Here is an 18708-nt window from a genome sequence, read left to right as displayed (position 1 = left end):
CAACTTGGATTACCCAAATTAGAAGATAATGGACCGAGAAATGGCACTATTTTCTAGAACATGACCTACACTTGTCCTTGCCAACCAGCATGTCTGTGATGCAGACAACCACCAAATTTGGCACAGAAACTCAGTACATACTTAGGAACCATTAATCGTATGTTTCAGCCATGAAACGTATTTCATTTAACTTTTAAAGGGAACTTCAGACTTAAAGACTAATGGGCTATAATAAGCCACAATGGTTCTCATTTACTAATATATGTTATTAGAAACACACAAAATATTGTCATTGATTCAAAAATCGATATTATTTAGTACATATTTTAACCTACGGAGGGCGCCATTTTTTATGCGCGCAATGGAGCCTCGGGGTGATGACGTAGATTGCCACTATCACTAGGTTGACACTACCGGGTTACTCCAATTACTTCTACGCGGTGAGACGTCTAACACATGTGCACATTGGTTAAAAGCGGCGAGTACTTACTGTTTGTGTTTTTATTGAGTCTTTTTTTTTACCTTTTCATTGCCTCAAAATACTTTTTGCATGTGTTTATCGCTCATACTTTTAAGCATTGTGTTTTCTTGTGGTAGCTTTAAAGCAGATTGTTGATCTGTTGACCACATTAGTCACGTAGCATATTTAAGCCACCCTTATTTGATATTACTATGTTTAAGTATTTTCGTAAGGCGTCTTTGAGTATGTTCTGTCTGTATGCATCTAAACAAAACTAGCTGAAAGTCCATGGTGGTACTTCGGGTGTCAAATTTGCCTCTTGTTGAGCGTTTCGCCGGTGTAGCACATTTTGGCAGAACACCGTTGTTCTTTTCCTACTCTCGTCTCGTCTCATCCTGTCTTTCCTGTTCATTTTGCTTTTGCTGCTCGTTTTGTGAAATATTGACAGTGCTGTCATGCTCATTAATGTTCCTCTCGGGTTCAAAGTGAAAGGGTTGAACAAATGACATATTTATATCGCTAAATTCATACTCTGGGAGCCCGGCAGCGTAACCATGTGATTTCACCGCCCTGCGACGTCAACAACAATAGCGACTTACTAGTTGAACTAATTTCACAAAGTGTATAAAAACGAAAACATCAAGAGGGGTTTCAATATAAAATTATTTTAGCTCATAATAATGTTTATCTTTTAAGAACTACAAGCCTTTCTATCCGTGGGCCCGTTTAAAATCCAGTTTGAACCAGTCAATTTGAACTTCATCAACAACAGGGGATCTTAATCATCATCATCATTTGTTTCGTCAGTAATGTCTGAACCTGATTTTTATTGTCATCAGAGTTGTCTGATAATGACTTTTTTTTTACCGATAATCGATATCCTGATGTTGTCAAACTCCAAATATCCAATACCGATGTCAAACCGATACCGATATATGCAGTCATGGACTTAACATATTATGGCTAATTGTATTGTGATGCCCTACTGGATGCATTTGATAATGATAAATGTAAAAACTTCAAGGTTTTCCAAATAAATATTCTGTGAAAAATAAGAGAAGCACCTTAACTGAAGTTATCGAAAAAGTCTATATTTATTATTGAAATCAAAATGGAGAAAACATCAGTTTTTTTGGATCAATGGCGAGAGCAAAGTGCCAATAAGACGCTCCCATATCAAATATGCACATGCATATTGGCCCAAAACCGATTATGAAAAGCCGTTGTTGATTTTATTCGATATAATTTTAAAATGCTTTTATCGGCCGATATAATTGACCGATATTATCGGCTAACTGTCATTCCTTCTGATATCACCATCGCATTAGCGTCATTTTTCAGTTACCAAGGCTATCTTTATTCTATTATTTTTCCCAGACACTGACTTCACAGCCATTATGTTTGCAAGTGTATGGACACCAGTTCAGTCCACTGGTACAGTGCCTTGCAAAAGTATTCGGCCCCCTTGAACCTTGCAACCTTTCGCCACATTTCAGGCTTCAAACATAAAGATATAAAATTTTGATTTTTTGTGAAGAATCAACAACAAGTGGGACACAATCGTGAAGTGGAACAAAATTTATTGGATAATTTAAACTTTTTTAACAAATAAAAAACTGAAAATTGGGGCGTGCAATATTATTCGGCCCCCTTGCGTTAATACTTTGTAGCGCCACCTTTTGCTCCAATTACAGCTGCAAGTCGCTTGGGGTATGTTTCTATCAGTTTTGCACATCGAAAGACTGACATTCTTGCCCATTCTTCCTTGCAAAACAGCTCGAGCTCAGTGAGGTTGGATGGAGAGTGTTTGTGAACAGCAGTCTTCAGCTCTTTCCACAGATTCTCGATTGGATTCAGGTTTGGACTTTGACTTGGCCATTCTAACACCTGGATCCGTTTATCTTTTAACCATTCCATTGTAGATTTGGCTTTATGTTTTGGATCATTGTCCTGTTGGAAGATAAATCCCCGTCCCAGTCTCAGGTCTTGTGCAGATACCAACAGGTTTTCTTCCAGAATGTTCCTGTATTTGGCTGCATCCATCTTCCCGTCAATTTTAACCATCTTCCCTGTCCCTGCTGAAGAAAAGCAGGCCCAAACCATGATGCTGCCACCACCATGTTTGACAGTGGGGATGGTGTGTTCAGGGTGATGAGCTGTGTTGCTTTTACGCCAAACATATCGTTTTGCATTGTGGACAAAAAGTTTTGGTTTCATCTGACCAGAGCACCTTCTTCCACATGTTTGGTGTGTCTCCCAGGTGGCTTGTAGCAAACTTTAAACGAGACTTTTTATGGATATCGTTGAGAAATGGCTTTCTTCTTGCCACTCTTCCATATAGGCCAGATTTGTGCAGTGTACGACTGATTGTTGTCCTATGGACAGACGCTCCCACCTCAGCTGTAGATCTCTGCAGTTCATCCAGAGTGATCATGGGCCTCTTGGCTGCATCTCTGATCAGTTTTCTCCTTGTTTGAGAAGAAAGTTTGGAAGGACGGCCGGGTCTTGGTAGATTTGCAGTGGTCTGATGCTCCTTCCATTTCAATATGATGGCTTGCACAGTGCTCCTTGAGATGTTTAAAGCTTGGGAAATCTTTTTGTATCCAAATCCGGCTTTAAACTTCTCCACAACAGTATCTCGGACCTGCCTGGTGTGTTCCTTGGTTTTCATAATTCTCTCTGCACTTTAAACAGAACCCTGAGACTATCACAGAGCAGGTGCATTTATACGGAGACTTGATTACACACAGGTGGATTCTATTTATCATCATCGGTCGTTTAGGACAACATTGGATCATTCAGAGATCCTCACTGAACTTCTGGAGTGAGTTTGCTGCACTGAAAGTAAAGGGGCCGAATAATATTGCACGCCCCACTTTTCAGTTTTTTATTTGTTAAAAAAGTTTAAATTATCCAATAAATGTTGTTCCACTTCACGATTGTGTCCCACTTGTTGTTGATTCTTGACAAAAAAATTAAATTTCATATCTTTATGTTTGAAGCCTGAAATGTGGCGAAAGGTTGCAAGATTCAAGGGGGCCGAATACTTTTGCAAGGCACTGTATGTACTTGCAGCACCAAGCAAATTGCTAGCTGGTTCAGAACAGATTATAACTAACTTCTGACTTCTTTTGACAGTTCCTTTAAATTTTCCAAATCAGACTGTCCATGTTTGAGAAATGAATCAAGCATTGTGACAATAAACTCTATCTCTAACTATCCCACAATTTGCTATGCGTAGAAATAGACTACTCATAGACAGGTAAATTAGTCAGTAGACCAATCAGAGGCCGCTTTTTTCAGATACCGACGTTCTATGCTAAAATTAAATGGAGTACGTATTAGGGAAAAGCATTCCCTTCCAGTTTTAGCTTATAACAATATAACATTATCAAATGGATAATTAGCTAAAGGAAATCATCACAATTAAAGAAAACGAACCATGGTTTTTGTTCTATGTTTCGGAACATTTCTGATTTCTCGGTTGAAAACCTTTAAGAAAACATAATTTTTCAATCCTTTGCAATGTTTTTTGTTACATAACAATGGAACTCTAAATAAAAAAAATAGGTGTTTATGGAACGTTTAATGAGGAACTGTCCATTTTGAAAATTTGGACTGTTAGTGACATCATTCTGGGAATTTATCGATGTGGCTTCTGACTCATTTTGCTGTGCGTGGTCAAATTTGATGTTACTCTTTTGGGCAAATACACCGTCATGAAATGCGTCTTTTTTGTCACTCTCGACTCCTCAGTTGCATCCGCCTAGGCTGGCAATGGCAGCATTTACCTTAATTTTCAGACTATAAGGCGCACCTGAATTTAAGCCGCCACCCACCAGATTTGACACAAAAACGGCATTTGTTCACAGATAAGCCGCACTGGACTATAAGCCGCAGCCGTCCTCCATTTATTATGGGATATTTACAACAAAAGATATTAATCGGTAACACTTAATTTTACAGCGGCATCATAAGACTGTCATAAGACCAAATGAACCACCATGAAGTTTTGAACCAATTGGCTGCAAGTCTTCATTGCTTCAAGAAGCTTCATTTGGCTATCACTGCTATTAACACTGTTGTCGTCCAGCATGCCTCCAAGAATGCATTGCAGCGCTATAGATGTAAATAACAATCAAAATTCATGTTCTGTGCTAATTATTTCTTCAGTTACTGTTCCATTTATTTTATTAATTGCTAGTTGCGGTATTTGGTAACAGTTTGACAGTGGCGCCATAAAACTGTCATAAGATCATCATAATTCTGACATGATACTGCCATGAGCATTAATAAATGCTTATGACAAATATCATTTTGTGTCATACTGCAAATTATCTCACTTTTGAATGGATGTAAAAGTCCGAGCTGGACATAAATGGAGTTAGAGACATAATTTTCTGGATGACACTTAATGACATCTGTCATATGCATTTATTATTGCCCATGATAGTGTCATGTCATAATTATGACAGTCGAATAGCAGTCTTATGACGCCGCTGTCAAATAAAGTGTTACCTATTAACCTAATAAATCAACAAATAAGCCGCACTGAACAATAAGCTGTGGGATTCAAAATAAGGGGAAAAATGTAGTGGTTTATAGTCCGCAGATTACGCAAATTACAGTATATAGCAAATGGCAAGGCTACCCGGCTTTTGCTTTTGTTGATTTAGCCCAAACCTTTGGTTGTCTTGGTGAAATTGTTTTTAATCCTGCCTCTTCCTCTTTTCCACTCCACCGGCCTAACCCTACTTCCTTTTCCTCACAACGCTCAAGTTTGATTTGCTAGCCTCTCCTTGAATAATGTCTGCTTTTGCAGTAGATGCACTATAGTCAATGGCAAGAGAAAGCAGGTGGAGCATAAAAAAACATGATAGAATACACTTATTTATTTTAGGTTAATGAGTTAGGAATCACAGAATAACTGCTTTAAATTTATGTCAATATATATAATATAATCTGGGTTTATGTTACAGGGGGGCCCTGAAAATCTTGGGGTACTAAGCAATGCCTGTTTTTCCAAATTGTGAGCCTGTCTGAATGTATGAATATAATAAAATAAAATAATAATAATAACAACATCTCCATACACAAAACATAAACAAACATATTGAAGGAAGGGACCTGCAGTATGACAGTCTGTGCTGACACAGGGAGGATGGACTGAGACTGCAGCCTGCACACTGTCAATGCTGAACATGCAACATTACACACACCCTCAATCATACTCCCGTCACTGCATTATCTTGTTAAAGTTGTGGATAGATATATCCAAGAAAAGGCAGTCACATACATTTTTCACCTGATGGAAGATGACAAATAATATGTAACAATTCTGACTGCATAGTGCTCTGCAGAGGGAGCATGAGTGTGCACGATGTAAAGCAAGGGAGGAGTAGGAGTGTACACTGCATTCCGCGTGTCTCCTCTCTAGTCATGACTGAGCAGCAGCTACACCATGACGGGGCTCTGGTTCCCATGACAACCCCTGTCAAATGGATGGGTGAGAAATGGTGGAGTACATGCAGGGAAAGAAGAGACGGAGGGAAAGAATGGATTAAGATGAATGATAAAGTGTCTACTCACCGTACCGTCGCCGTGCCATTCCGCTGCAGCGGCGTGTCCGACATCATGGCTGCAGCACCCTCTGGTCTTCTTCTCTTCTCCTTTCTCCACTCCCTACTTCTTACGTCCAGCAGCGTCCTTTTTTAATAGAGTCGTTGTCCTTCTCCTGATCTTGTCCCCCTTCCTTTTTGGTGAGTGCTTGTCACGCAACGTGTCAGAAAAGCTGCCGCAGCTCCTGCATCCCTGCATCACCCTGATCCAGAAGGGATGGAGGGGAGCCTACTGGATATGTGCATGTGTGCATGCATGCCCATGAGGGAGAGAGCAGGAGAGAGAGCTTTAAACAGGGTCACTTGTATGTCAAAATATACAGAAAATGGAGAAATACAACTCTATTGGTAAAAGGCCCTGCTTTCAAAAGTATAGCGAAATATATAAATAATCCCATCATTCATTCAGAGGCAACTACAGTAAAACCAGATTGAGCACCAGGCACTTTTTAGGTAACAGGAAACATTTGTAGCATGAATAATAATGCTACAGGATTTATTGCTTGCACAACACATGGAGCTGCCATGTTGGAACCCAAAATGTTTGATGCTCACAGCATGTGCAAAGATTAATTACCAGAATGCTTCAATTATGATACATTGATTGAATACATGTAATTTATTTTCATTTCCTAAATGACAGTGTGTTTCGAATTTTAACAATGGATTCCATGTGCTTGGGTAGCTATGCTCAAAGTGCTAAAATTCCCTCAGACAACACCCACATGTTAATATATATACTTCACTATCAGTTGACGAGAAATGGGGCTCCGTAGAGGGCCTATTTTCAAAAACTTAAAATTCATATATTTTCAAAACCAAAGCTGCTAGCGACCTAAAACTAAAACAGGCACCCTTACGCATATATGAGTCTCAGTGAGCAGCGGCATCGAAAAATTCAAAGTCGTTCCCTAAAAAAATCCGATTATTATTATTATTTTTTTATATAAGTATAACAAATTCAAAATGGCTATAAAATTGTCAGATTTCACCCTAGGTGCACAAAAATCACCAAATGCAAAGATAATCACCTATATTTTCATCTAAGTTTTTGGCCGAAATAGCAACTTATTATTATTATTATTTTATTTAGTGCAATTTTGACATGTTTTCAACAGCTAATAAATCACTCATTTTTCACATCGGAAACTTAATATATAATAATAAAAATTTTGCATTTCTCTATATACACTCTTATTAGGTATCAGGTAACTTATTTAGGTTAAATTCCAATGTCACTATTGCCTCAGCACGTCTTGCGTATCGTCGTATCTGGCCCTCGTCGTTTTTAGATTGAAATGTTACATAAATTACACACTTAAAAGCAGATTTTTTTTTTTGTATGGACGCAGAAATGTCTAAATTACTATTTTTTTGCCAACAAAAGGGGAAGTTGGCCAGAAATTACCTAATTATTTTAATGTAAGTTGTATTTTAAAGTTACGCTACTGTGAATGGATACAAAATCCAACATGGCGGCCATGTTGAGTTTTTTAAGTTGAAAATTCTTGCAAATAAATGCGTACATCTCAGAATTTCTAGAGATATGAATGTAAAACAGTCTAGATTCTTGGTTAAAAGCAAAAAACCAGGCAGTTATCATTCATTTTACGTAAATATTTCAAGCTAAAGTTATGCTATTTTTTTCTATTCATTTAATTTTTTTCACGTTTCAAAATGGTGTAAGTGCCTAAATAACGTTTGGATAATTATTTATGTTAATTGTAAATTTATTTGTTCCATAAAACAAGTTGTTAATTGTTATTTGGTTGTTTGATTTCGTGGAACTAGTTCGTGACGTATATATATATGGCTCAGTGTGGGAGTCAGTCAGCATGGGGCATGAATCAGGAAGCATAGTAAGCTTAGAGCCCAGTTTTTGACATCTCTTTTTTCTCTCTTCCTAGTTGAATTAGTCTCTCTATCCCTCTATGTAGATATCAGTTGCTCCTTTGTTTACATTTTTGGATGACAATTCTGGATTACCCTTTGTTGGATTAAACAAATGAATTTAGAATGTGCAGGGTGTTTTTTTCCTCGCCGCTTGACCAGCAGTGCGAGCGGGACGGAGCGAGGAGCTCGTCGGACTGAAGGCTTTTCGTTTTGGAACCTACACATGGTGCTATTTTATATAATAATTAACTTGAATCTTTGACCAAATCACGCTACAGACACTTCTGCCTGCTTGTATGCACTTAAACTTTCGTCCCGTTTCAACCTAAATCCGGCATTAGAACGCAGCATGTTTGAGTTTGTCAAAGTGAAAGCTGCCACGATGCTCTGCCTGGCCCCCCACCTACGGAAAGCCGTGGCTCAATGTCTGTAGGAGTTGTCTTGTCAACTGAAAGTGAAGTCTATGGTTAATGTTAGTTTCCTTGAAAACTGAATAAATATTCAGTGTGAATATGAATGTTAATGGTTGTTTAAATGTTACAAGAAATTGGCTGGAGATGAGTCTAGGGCGTAGCCTGGCACTTACCCAAACTCATCTGAGATATGCTGAGACTCACCATGGCCCTCATAAATACAAGCGACATCAATGGAAAATTGAAGGAGGGATTATAATTTAAAATAAAAAAAATGCAAAGTGAGAGTCTGAAAGAGGTTCACACTCCTGAATTGTGTGCAAGCTCTTCGAGTTCTACACTATTCATTTACAATTTGAGTGTGACAGCCATAATTATATATTGCTCGAGTAATTGCCCCCATTTTTAATTGTTAACAGATTATGTTAGATTTGCCACATTTCTGTTCCCTACGTTTGAGTATACTAGGGCTGCAGCTCTCGATTATTTTAATAGTCGGTTGATCGATGAACTAGTTAGTTTGAATAATCGAGTAATCGGATAAGGAACATAGATAATTAAAATACGTGAACTGAGCCTCAAACGGTATAAATAAATAAATAAATAAATAAATGAGGCTCTAAGTACAACAAAGGAACAACTGGATAACTTATGTAGCAAAAGTCCTCTAGCTTAAATGCTATAAAATGCTTTTTTAAATTTTTTTTTTTTTTTTTTTTTTTTTTTTACAATGCTCTTAACAAATGGTTCAAACACATAGTCTCACAAAAATGGCTAAAATATAACAATGAACTAAATTACGAATGCATAAAAAAAAACATTAGCTCAAACAAAAACTTAGCTTATGTTGGTCTTAACAGGGAGCAGCTGGATTCAGCCATGTGAAATGAGTTGTGTCATATTCACTGTCACCACAAGAGGACAGTGTATCCACCCAAATCAATACAACTAAATGCAAACACTCTCAAAACAAACCATTACAACACCACTTTAATCAAACGAGTACTCAAAGCATCAAAATAAAATTCCAATCATTTTTCGAATCGAATTACTCAATCGATTAATCGTTGCAGCACTAGAGTCAAAATTTAACCTGTACACCAGCATGACAAAAAACCCTAGGTGACATATGCTTTATGTTTTCATGCTTTCCCAAATGTACTTAGATGATACAGTTTCAAGAGATAAGACACAGAGATATCTTGCTTATAAACTGATGTGCAGAATCAAAACTCTCATCTTATTTAGATAAAGTAGATGCCATTTCCCAACAAAGATGTTCTCGTGGAAGCCCCGTGAGAGGTTTAAGTGAGCAAAAATGTTTCACATTCTTGACTGACACACATGATATTAAATCTTGTAGAAGCCATTACTTCTTCAAAGTCTGCATCTTCTCTGCCTTCCATGGCTCACATTCATGTGGATTTAAGTTATTACCATGTTGCATTGCATGACACTTACCAAGGCCGTTCCGAAAGTTGAGTGACCTTACACACAGCTGCTTATGCATGTAGCCCCGCACACATACTGCATGACAGACATTACAGATGCACGGCTTGCACATACAAAAACACTGCAGTTATGCAGTACATTCATATACTGGCTAGTCATGTTACTTAATAGTTGAAAAAGAACAAGAAATGTATTTATAGACTAAATCTCCTTTTTTAATTTGGACTGGAATCTATAAACATGACAGTAAAATTACATACATAACTGGACATTAAAAAGAAAATCTACAAGTGACCCACTCACCCATTTCTAATTCATGATAGTATTGAATTCTGAGTTAAGCAGTGCAAGTATGACTAGTGTTTCTTTTGAAGAATTGACGCACACTGCCCTCTTGCGGATCGTTTGCATATTATCAGCGCGTGTGCAATCCTGTATATAAATATCGGGACATTTGTAATCTAGTGATGTGCCTTGCACGCACTACGGCTAAATCGAGAATTCAAAGATGGGGCAAGTGGATGGATAGGAATGACAGACATTATTATTATTATTATTATTATTATTTTAAATACCCATTGTATTTAGGTACATGCAAAACACTAGGGAAGATTATACCACTGCCCACAAACCACTTGTTGAGGACTCATGTGTAATATTTGTTCAACGACATAAAACAAATAATAATAAGTATTATTATAAAATAGGAAAATATTCATTCATTTTCCGTGCCGCTTATACAATTTTAAAATAAATAAATGAATACATAAATTGTCTGTGGTCATCAAGCACTGGTCGGCTGTATTTACAGTACTTTACAATACATTACAAGCCATAGGAACAATGAATGAATGAATGAATGAATAATAAATAAATGCAAATAAAAAACACAGTATGTACTATCAGGATAAAACCTTTAGAGGGCACTGTCTACCTGAATTGCAGTTCCATGCAAGAAACATCAACTCAGCTAAAGCTAATCAAAACTACTGTATTGACTCTCAATACATAAATATAGAATATTTATACATAATTAAAATGGGTCATGATAGTACTATGTATTTGACAGATCTAGTTGTGCACAATATCAAAATAAGCTCAATCACTACTGATTTATGTTCCTTTTTTGTATGTTTAAATCAAGATTTTTGTATTTACTTTATTTGTATAGCACAATTCAACACAAGGCAATTCAACGTGCTTTACATCATATAAAGATTCACAGAGATAAAATGTTTAATAAAAATCACAATAAATCATAAAGAAAGTTAAATACAAAGACAATTGAAACACGGAGTGAGATTACATTGGACAACAACAAATTTGTTGTCTGAGTTTTGTCAGTTGATTTTGGACAATTTTGTTGTGCTGAATCCGAAAATGACATTGGTTTTGCTCAATCAGGTCAACTTTTTTGTCTATGACCAAATACTGTTTTTCGGTTTCTGGTCGGCCTTCAGTCTTTATATGGCATGTTATGAAATGTCAAATTATGACAAACCATACGCCATTTTGCTCTAAATTCATCAAGGAATACAGCAGTGAAGACCCCATGTCGATATCATACATAGTAGCTCCGCTAGAGGCATGGGAAGTTGAAAAAAAAAAAAAAAAAAAAACGTTATTTGACTACCGGAAAAGCTGAAAATTTGACATGTCATAACTACGTTAAAATTGACAAAAGATTTAAAAAAAAATGTATGTCCAATAGCAAGGTCTTGTCGAGAGCAATCTGCTGGTTTTTCTTGCGAGGCGCTACGACGCCCCGTTTGGAATCAACAGGAGAGATCACATACACACCCCCTCGACCATCCTTTCTCATACAGTGGACGACAACAGTCTGGCTTCACCAAATATCATTTTTTCTGTGCATGTGGGATAGCAGGGACTGTGCTCAGCATTATAAGGACTGACCACTGAGAAGCTGAAAGCTGGCATCTTTGTCGGTCCTCAGATCTGTCAGCTCATCAGAGACCCAGAGTTTGATCACTCAATGAACGAAGTTGAACTGGAAGCGTGAAAGAATTTCATTTTGGTCGTGGAGAACTTTCTTGGCAACTACAAGGCCAAGAACTATGTAGAACTTGTCAACAATATGCTGACTGCTTTCAGAAACCTCAGATGCAACATGAGCATCAAGATGCATTGCCTATTCTCACAAATGGAACGATTTCCTGAGAGTCTTGGATCAATGAGCGTCGAGCAGGGGGAGTGATTCCACCAGGATGTGAAACAGATGGACACCAGGTATCAGGGACACTAGAACACAGTCATGATGAACAGTGCTTGTGGATAATCCAAAAATACACCTTACACAGTTAAAAGAACGTTTTAGTATCACATATTTGATGATATTTTAATCTTTTTAGCAGTAACACTAAATGGACTCATCGCTTTCCTTCCTCAGTCAAGAATGAACAACAGCGTTGAAGTGCGCATTCTACGAGTTGCATTTCGCCAATTGAGATTTAAAAGCGTAGCGGATAATTTTAACTTTTTATTTATTTTAAAACAAATAATTCTTAGTATACTGATTATATCGGGTTTTAGATTTTTTTTAAACAAGGATTTTTAAACATGTTTCATTTTAATGTTTAGACAATGTATTTTTTAAATGGTTGTCTTTATCAATGGGCTCTTAATTTGGTGACTATGTTAACATGGGTTACACATTCAACTAGTTGGCATATGATCACAAATGTTATGAAAATATTTTATGAAGGTTGAAAAGTTACCTAGTGTTTCTTTAATTCTGGCTATTTTTTTGGTGGTAATAGCCAGATTTAGAGACGAACTTTAGTTAGCTGTGAAATTTTAGGTCTGAGTCAATAGTTAGATTTCTAACTTGATTTGTAGCTGTGAGTGACTTTGTGCCAAGGTGTGCGCTGATCTTTGACCTTTCCTTTTTTGGACCAGAAATGATCACCGAAATGATCAGGTCTACTGGTAGTTCCCAGGGTTTCTAAAAGTAATGTCAGAGCTAGAGCCTTTAGCCACCAAGCCCCTGTTTTATGAAATCAGCTTCCAGCTAATATTAAAGAAGCCGAGACAGTCTGCACATTTAAGATTAGATTAAAAATGTTCCTATTCGACAAAGTTTATGGTCAGGCTAGCTATAGTCGGAGTAGACTCACAGTTTAGTCTAAGCTGCACTAGAAGCTATAATGCTGGGGGAAGTACAGCCACTGAGTTCTATCTCCTTCTTCTCACGCTACCTACCACTTGTCTTACTTTATTTCTATTTTTTAATGTTAATATCTAGTTGTCTAGTCTCTTCATCACTAGTCACCCGGTGTCCCCTTTCCCCCCTCTCCTCTGGGGAGGGGCTATTTTTCAGCTGCAGCCTCCTGACTGTCCGGACCCCTGGCTGGATGGACGTCCTCGTTGCTACCCCCATCTCCATCTGGCCAGATGGAACTCTTCTTGTTCCTTTACTCCACTGCATCTTTACGGACTGTAACTTCGCCTGCTAATTCCCATTAGCAGTCCTGGTGCTTCCTGTCTATCCATCCCGGGAGTGGATCTCTCCTGACTGTGGTACTCCAAAAGGTTTCTCATTTTCTCCCAAAGACTCTGGAGTTTTTGGAGTTTTTCCTTGCCGACATGAAGGGTCTAAGGATGGGGGATGCCCAGGACTTTATTTATTCATCTTTGTTGCTTCATTTGCTGTTTCTGAATGTGTATCATATTGCCTCTGCAAAGGCCTTTGATACAACCTTGTTGTGCTTGAGGGCTATGCAAACAAAATTGAATTGAACTGAATTGAATCACCTTCATCTTCCCCACATTTAATTGGAGAAAAATCTGGCACAACCATTCACTGATATGATGAATGCATTTACTCAGGGAGAATAAGGGACTATAAACATGTGGGGACACAGAAATGTAGAGTTGTGTGTCATCTGCATAGGTGTTATAGGAGATGTCATACTGTTCCATGATATGAGCTAAAGGAAGCATATAGATGTTAAATAAAAGCAGTCCGAGAATGGACCCTTGAGAAACCCCACATGTCAATTTGGTTCGTTCCGACTCATGATTTCCGAATGACACAAAGAAATCCATATCATGTACAGTGCCTTGCAAAAGTATTCGGCCCCCTTGAATCTTGCAACCTTTCGCCACATTTCAGGCTTCAAACATAAAGATATGAAATTTAATTTTTTTGTCAAGAATCAACAACAAGTGGGACACAATCGTGAAGTGGAACAACATTTATTGGATAATTTAAACTTTTTTAACAAATAAAAAACTGAAAAGTGGGGCGTGCAATATTATTCGGCCCCTTTACTTTCAGTGCAGCAAACTCACTCCAGAAGTTCAGTGAGGATCTCTGAATGATCCAATGTTGTCCTAAATGACCGATGATGATGATAAATAGAATCCAAATGTGTGTAATCAAGTCTCCGTATAAATGCACCTGCTCTGTGATAGTCTCAGGGTTCTGTTTAAAGTGCAGAGAGCATTATGAAAACCAAGAAACACATCAGGCAGGTCCGAGATACTGTTGTGGAGAAGTTTAAAGCCGGATTTGGATACAAAAAGATTTCCCAAGCTTTAAACCTCTCAAGGAGCACTGTGCAAGCCATCATATTGAAATGGAAAGCGCATCAGACCACTGCAAATCTACCAAGACCCGGCCGTCCTTCCAAACTTTCTTCTCAAACAAGGAGAAAACTGATCAGAGATGCAGCCAAGAGGCCCATGATCACTCTGGATGAACTGCAGAGATCTACAGCTGAGGTGGGAGAGTTTGTCCATAGGACAACAATCAGTCGTACACTGCACAAATCTGGCCTTTATGGAAGAGTGGCAAGAAGAAAGCCATTTCTCAAAGATATCCATAAAAAGTCTCGTTTAAAGTTTGCCACAAACTACCTGGGAGAACAAACATGTGGAAGAAGGTGCTCTGGTCAGATGAAACCAAAATTGAACTTTTTGGCCACAATGCAAAACGATATGTTTGGCATAAAAGCAACACAGCTCATCACCCTGAACACACCATCCCCACTGTCAAACATGGTGGTGGGAGCATCATGGTTTGGGCCTGCTTTTCTACAGCAGGGACAGGGAAGGTGGTTAAAATTGACGGGAAGATGGATGCAGCCAAATACAGGAACATTCTGGAAGAAAACCTGTTGGTATCTGCACAAGACCTGAGACTGGGACGGAGATTTATCTTCCAACAGGACAATGATCCAAAACATAAAGCCAAATCTACAATGGAATGGTTAAAAAATAAACGTATCCAGGTGTTAGAATGGCCAAGTCAAGGTCCAGACCTGAATCCAATCGAGAAGCTGTGGAAAGAGCTGAAGACTGCTGTTCACAAACACTCTCCATCCAACCTCACTGAGCTCGAGCTGTTTTGCAAGGAAGAATGGGCAAGAATGTCAGTCTCCCGATGTGCAAAACTGATAGAAACATACCCCAAGCGACTTGCAGCTGTAACTGGAGCAAAAGGTGGCGCTACAAAGTATTAACGCAAGGGGGCCGAATAATATTGTACGCCCCACTTTTCAGTTTTTTATTTGTTAAAAAAGTTTAAATTATCCAATAAATTTTGTTCCACTTCACGATTGTGTCCCACTTGTTGTTGATTCTTGACAAAAAATTAAAATTTTATATCTTTATGTTTGAAGCCTGAAATGTGGCGAAAGGTTGTAAGGTTCAAGGGGGCCAAATACTTTTGCAAGGCACTGTCAATAAGATGTGAACCACTGAAGAACAGTGTCCCTGAGTCTGACCCACTGTTCCAAACTGCTGAGTAGTATGTTGTAATCAACCATGTCAAATGTGGCACTGAGATCCAACAGTAGCAGAACAGAGGATTTGCCTGCGTCATTATTTCGACGAGTATCATTTAGAACTTTGATAAGCACGGTCTCGATGCTGTGCTGTGGCTGGAATAGCTACTGTAGTCCTTGTTTTTCCCTTTCTAATCTAAACAGAAAGTTTAAAATGTAAAATTACATTTTTATACACAATATATGAGCAATAGTTTTAGATCATGGCGTAAGATTTCCGATATATTCATCCATCTGTCCATTTGGTATTGCCGATGAACTGATAATGTGTGAAATTCTGTGATTTCCAATAACCTCAGAACTATCGGACAGACACGCTAACCTCGAGCCTATCGAACTGCTAATTTAAGTAATTGAACAGACTAATTCTTCACAATATCAAACGGATCCACACAGAAAAATACATTCAACTGTAAAGCAACGGCTTGTCAGAGGTAATCAAGTGTGGAGCTTGGTCCTCAACGAAGCTTTTATCTCAACGTCTTCAAACATCCAATAAGCAGTGGAGCTGTGCGACCCACTTCGGATCAGCAAATATGTGCTGATGAAAAATTCACCAACATCCTTGGCAGAGTTTGGGAGACATTAAAGCGTGGCGACTTTCCTCTTATCAGTGCAAAGTCATTCAAACAAATAAAAGATTAAAACATGTTCCCATTTTGTTTGCGGCAGGAAAACCTCATCATTTTTTTTTTTTTTAATAAACTTATCTCAATCCCTTCCCTGCTGGGTGAAGCTGCTATTCATATATACAAAAAAACAGATAACAATATGATAATGATGAACTTAAAATAATTATAGAAAGAAGGAAAGCCAAGAGCCCAGGTTTAGAAAATACATAAAGATCAAGACCCTAATGGTTTGCAAATTGCAGTCAGGTGATGTGGTGATGTTTAATTTGGCACTCTAACATGCTGAAAAAAACAAAGACTTTATATTGTTCAAATAGTGCAGTAACAGGCATTTGCAGTTGATGAAAATTGAAAATTTATATTGGAGGTGACAGAAAACATAAGCCATTGAGGATGCGTGAATAACATAAATGGAACCTTGGCAGTGGTGGATCCAAAAAGATGTCTCTGGTATTAGATTTGGCAGGAGCAAAAACATTATTTTATATGTGTGCTACATTTTTCTCAGAATTTTCTAAGCAGTCGATTCAAATGACACTTACTACTTACTTTTTCAAATCAACTGCTGGAGAACAAGTGTTTTATCCTCCCTCACTCTGTTGATTATTTGTACCATGGAAGAAAGTGACCAGTCACTAATTCCGTATTCTTTCGAGAGGTCATTTTCACACCTTCAGTTATTGTAAAGCAGTGTTTTTTTAACCATTTCGACTTGCAGCATGTTTTAACATTGGAAAAAATCTTGCAGCACACCACGAACTAAAATTGTTCCAAAATGACTTTCTGTGTACTAGTACCGTATTGGCCCGAATATAAGACGGTACTTTTTGCATTGAAATAAGACTGAAAAAGTGGGGGTCGTCTTATATTCGTGGTCTAGACATCATACCCATTCACGACGCTAGATGGCGCCAGATATCATTGAAGATATGTTTTGTCATGACAGATCTCAGCTACTCCCAAGTTTAACCAGTTTGCATTATTTTATTTCAATGTTTTTCCTTATTCAGATTTGTTTCAAGACTACAGTTAGACTTCATTTTGATGGTTAATGCAGTTATTGCAATTTTGTTGTTTTATCACAATAGATTGGTTTATTTACATTTCAAAAACCAGAAGCCATTCATTTACAAATGTGATTGCACTGTAGTTTACATATTTAAATGTTCAGATATTAAGATTTGAATGAGGCAAAATAACATTTTTTTTCTCTCAAATATATTGTTATAATCATGTTTCGGATGTACTGTAATTATTTTCTGTATAAAAATTAATTTAGTGTTCAAAAAGTCTTTTTTCAAACTTGAGTCTTGAAAAAGAGGGGGTCGTCCAATAATCAGGGCCGTCTTATATTCAGGCATATACGGTAAATCCAAACAAACATAGCTTTCATTGTATTGCTTTGCCTTTGATTGTTCGCTTTTTTTTTTTTTTTAGCATGACTCATACTCGGGCCTTCGGGTCAGAATCTTGTCCAGGGCTCAGTTTGGATTTCAAAGTTGTCCTTCTTAAAAATGTATCCAAGGCTGCACGACTTCCATGTGCGTCACATTCGTTCTTAAGGCTGAGTTATGCGTCTGCGGCAGACCCGATTTACGATCCTTTGCCGTAGCCTGATGTGCAGCTCCAAAAAATTCTGACTACACATCGCGTCAAAGCGTGGTGACGCGACGCAAATGGAATGTGATTGATCCGCTCAGGCTGTTGTTTCCGGTTCAGCGCGAAATCACCGCCATTTACAAATATTCTACCACCTCCGCAACTGCCTTCTGCGTCGCCTGCGCCTTAACATTTGTATGATCAACATTTGTTATTCAATGTTGAAGAGCTGAAGAGCCACATTCAAGCATTCCATCTCCGCTGGCATTGTTGTTTAACTGGAAGAAAACTAAAGGAAGTTGACAAGAGTCCCCCAAAACCGTACAAACACAACGTTACACCCCTCTGTTGGCTTGGCAGTGAATTAGAGAGCAACACGTTCCCTTGCTGCAGAACTATCGAATGCTCATTGACGCCGTAGTCGCTACACTGTCACCGCAACGCAGAAGCATAACTCAGGCTTTAGTTGCATGCATGCAAGCTGGGTAAGTGTTCGTCTTGCGTCTTGCCCGGAATTATACCCATCAGCCACCTTGCTGTCTGCGACAATGTGGACCCCAACACGTCTTCTGTACATCATTTGATTAGACTCGTCAAGTATCGATATATACGAAAGTCAAGGGCATAGGTTTGCATAGGAACGGTGCGGACAAAACACTACCAACTTTTCAGGATGCTCAAATTGTCGCCACCAACTTTTAAGCAACCTTATTTGCATTATTTAATGTGTTCAGTTATATAATTCATTTAGATTGTCTTCCCATATGTTGTCAAGATAGAATTCACCCTACCATTATTAAGTGAATTATTTTCATTATTTTCAGATTTGCATTT

General features: G+C 38.1%; 1 protein-coding gene across 1 annotated transcript in view; it reads right to left on the bottom strand.

Moving 5' to 3' along the window:
• The window catches only part of LOC130905081 (A-kinase anchor protein 2), a 149053-nt gene extending 142766 nt beyond the window's left edge, over window positions 1-6287 (bottom strand). Inside the window, exon 1 of the mRNA XM_057818098.1 lies at window positions 6050-6287. Within this exon, the coding sequence (XP_057674081.1) occupies window positions 6050-6096 (47 nt within the window). The 5' untranslated portion in view covers window positions 6097-6287. The remainder of the gene's footprint in view (window positions 1-6049) is intronic.
• Window positions 6288-18708: the final 12421 nt, after the last annotated feature.

The sequence above is a fragment of the Corythoichthys intestinalis genome, chromosome 17 (assembly GCF_030265065.1).
Source record: "Corythoichthys intestinalis isolate RoL2023-P3 chromosome 17, ASM3026506v1, whole genome shotgun sequence".
NCBI classification, from domain to species: domain Eukaryota; kingdom Metazoa; phylum Chordata; class Actinopteri; order Syngnathiformes; family Syngnathidae; genus Corythoichthys; species Corythoichthys intestinalis.
This window is presented reverse-complemented; position numbering and strand designations above follow the sequence as displayed.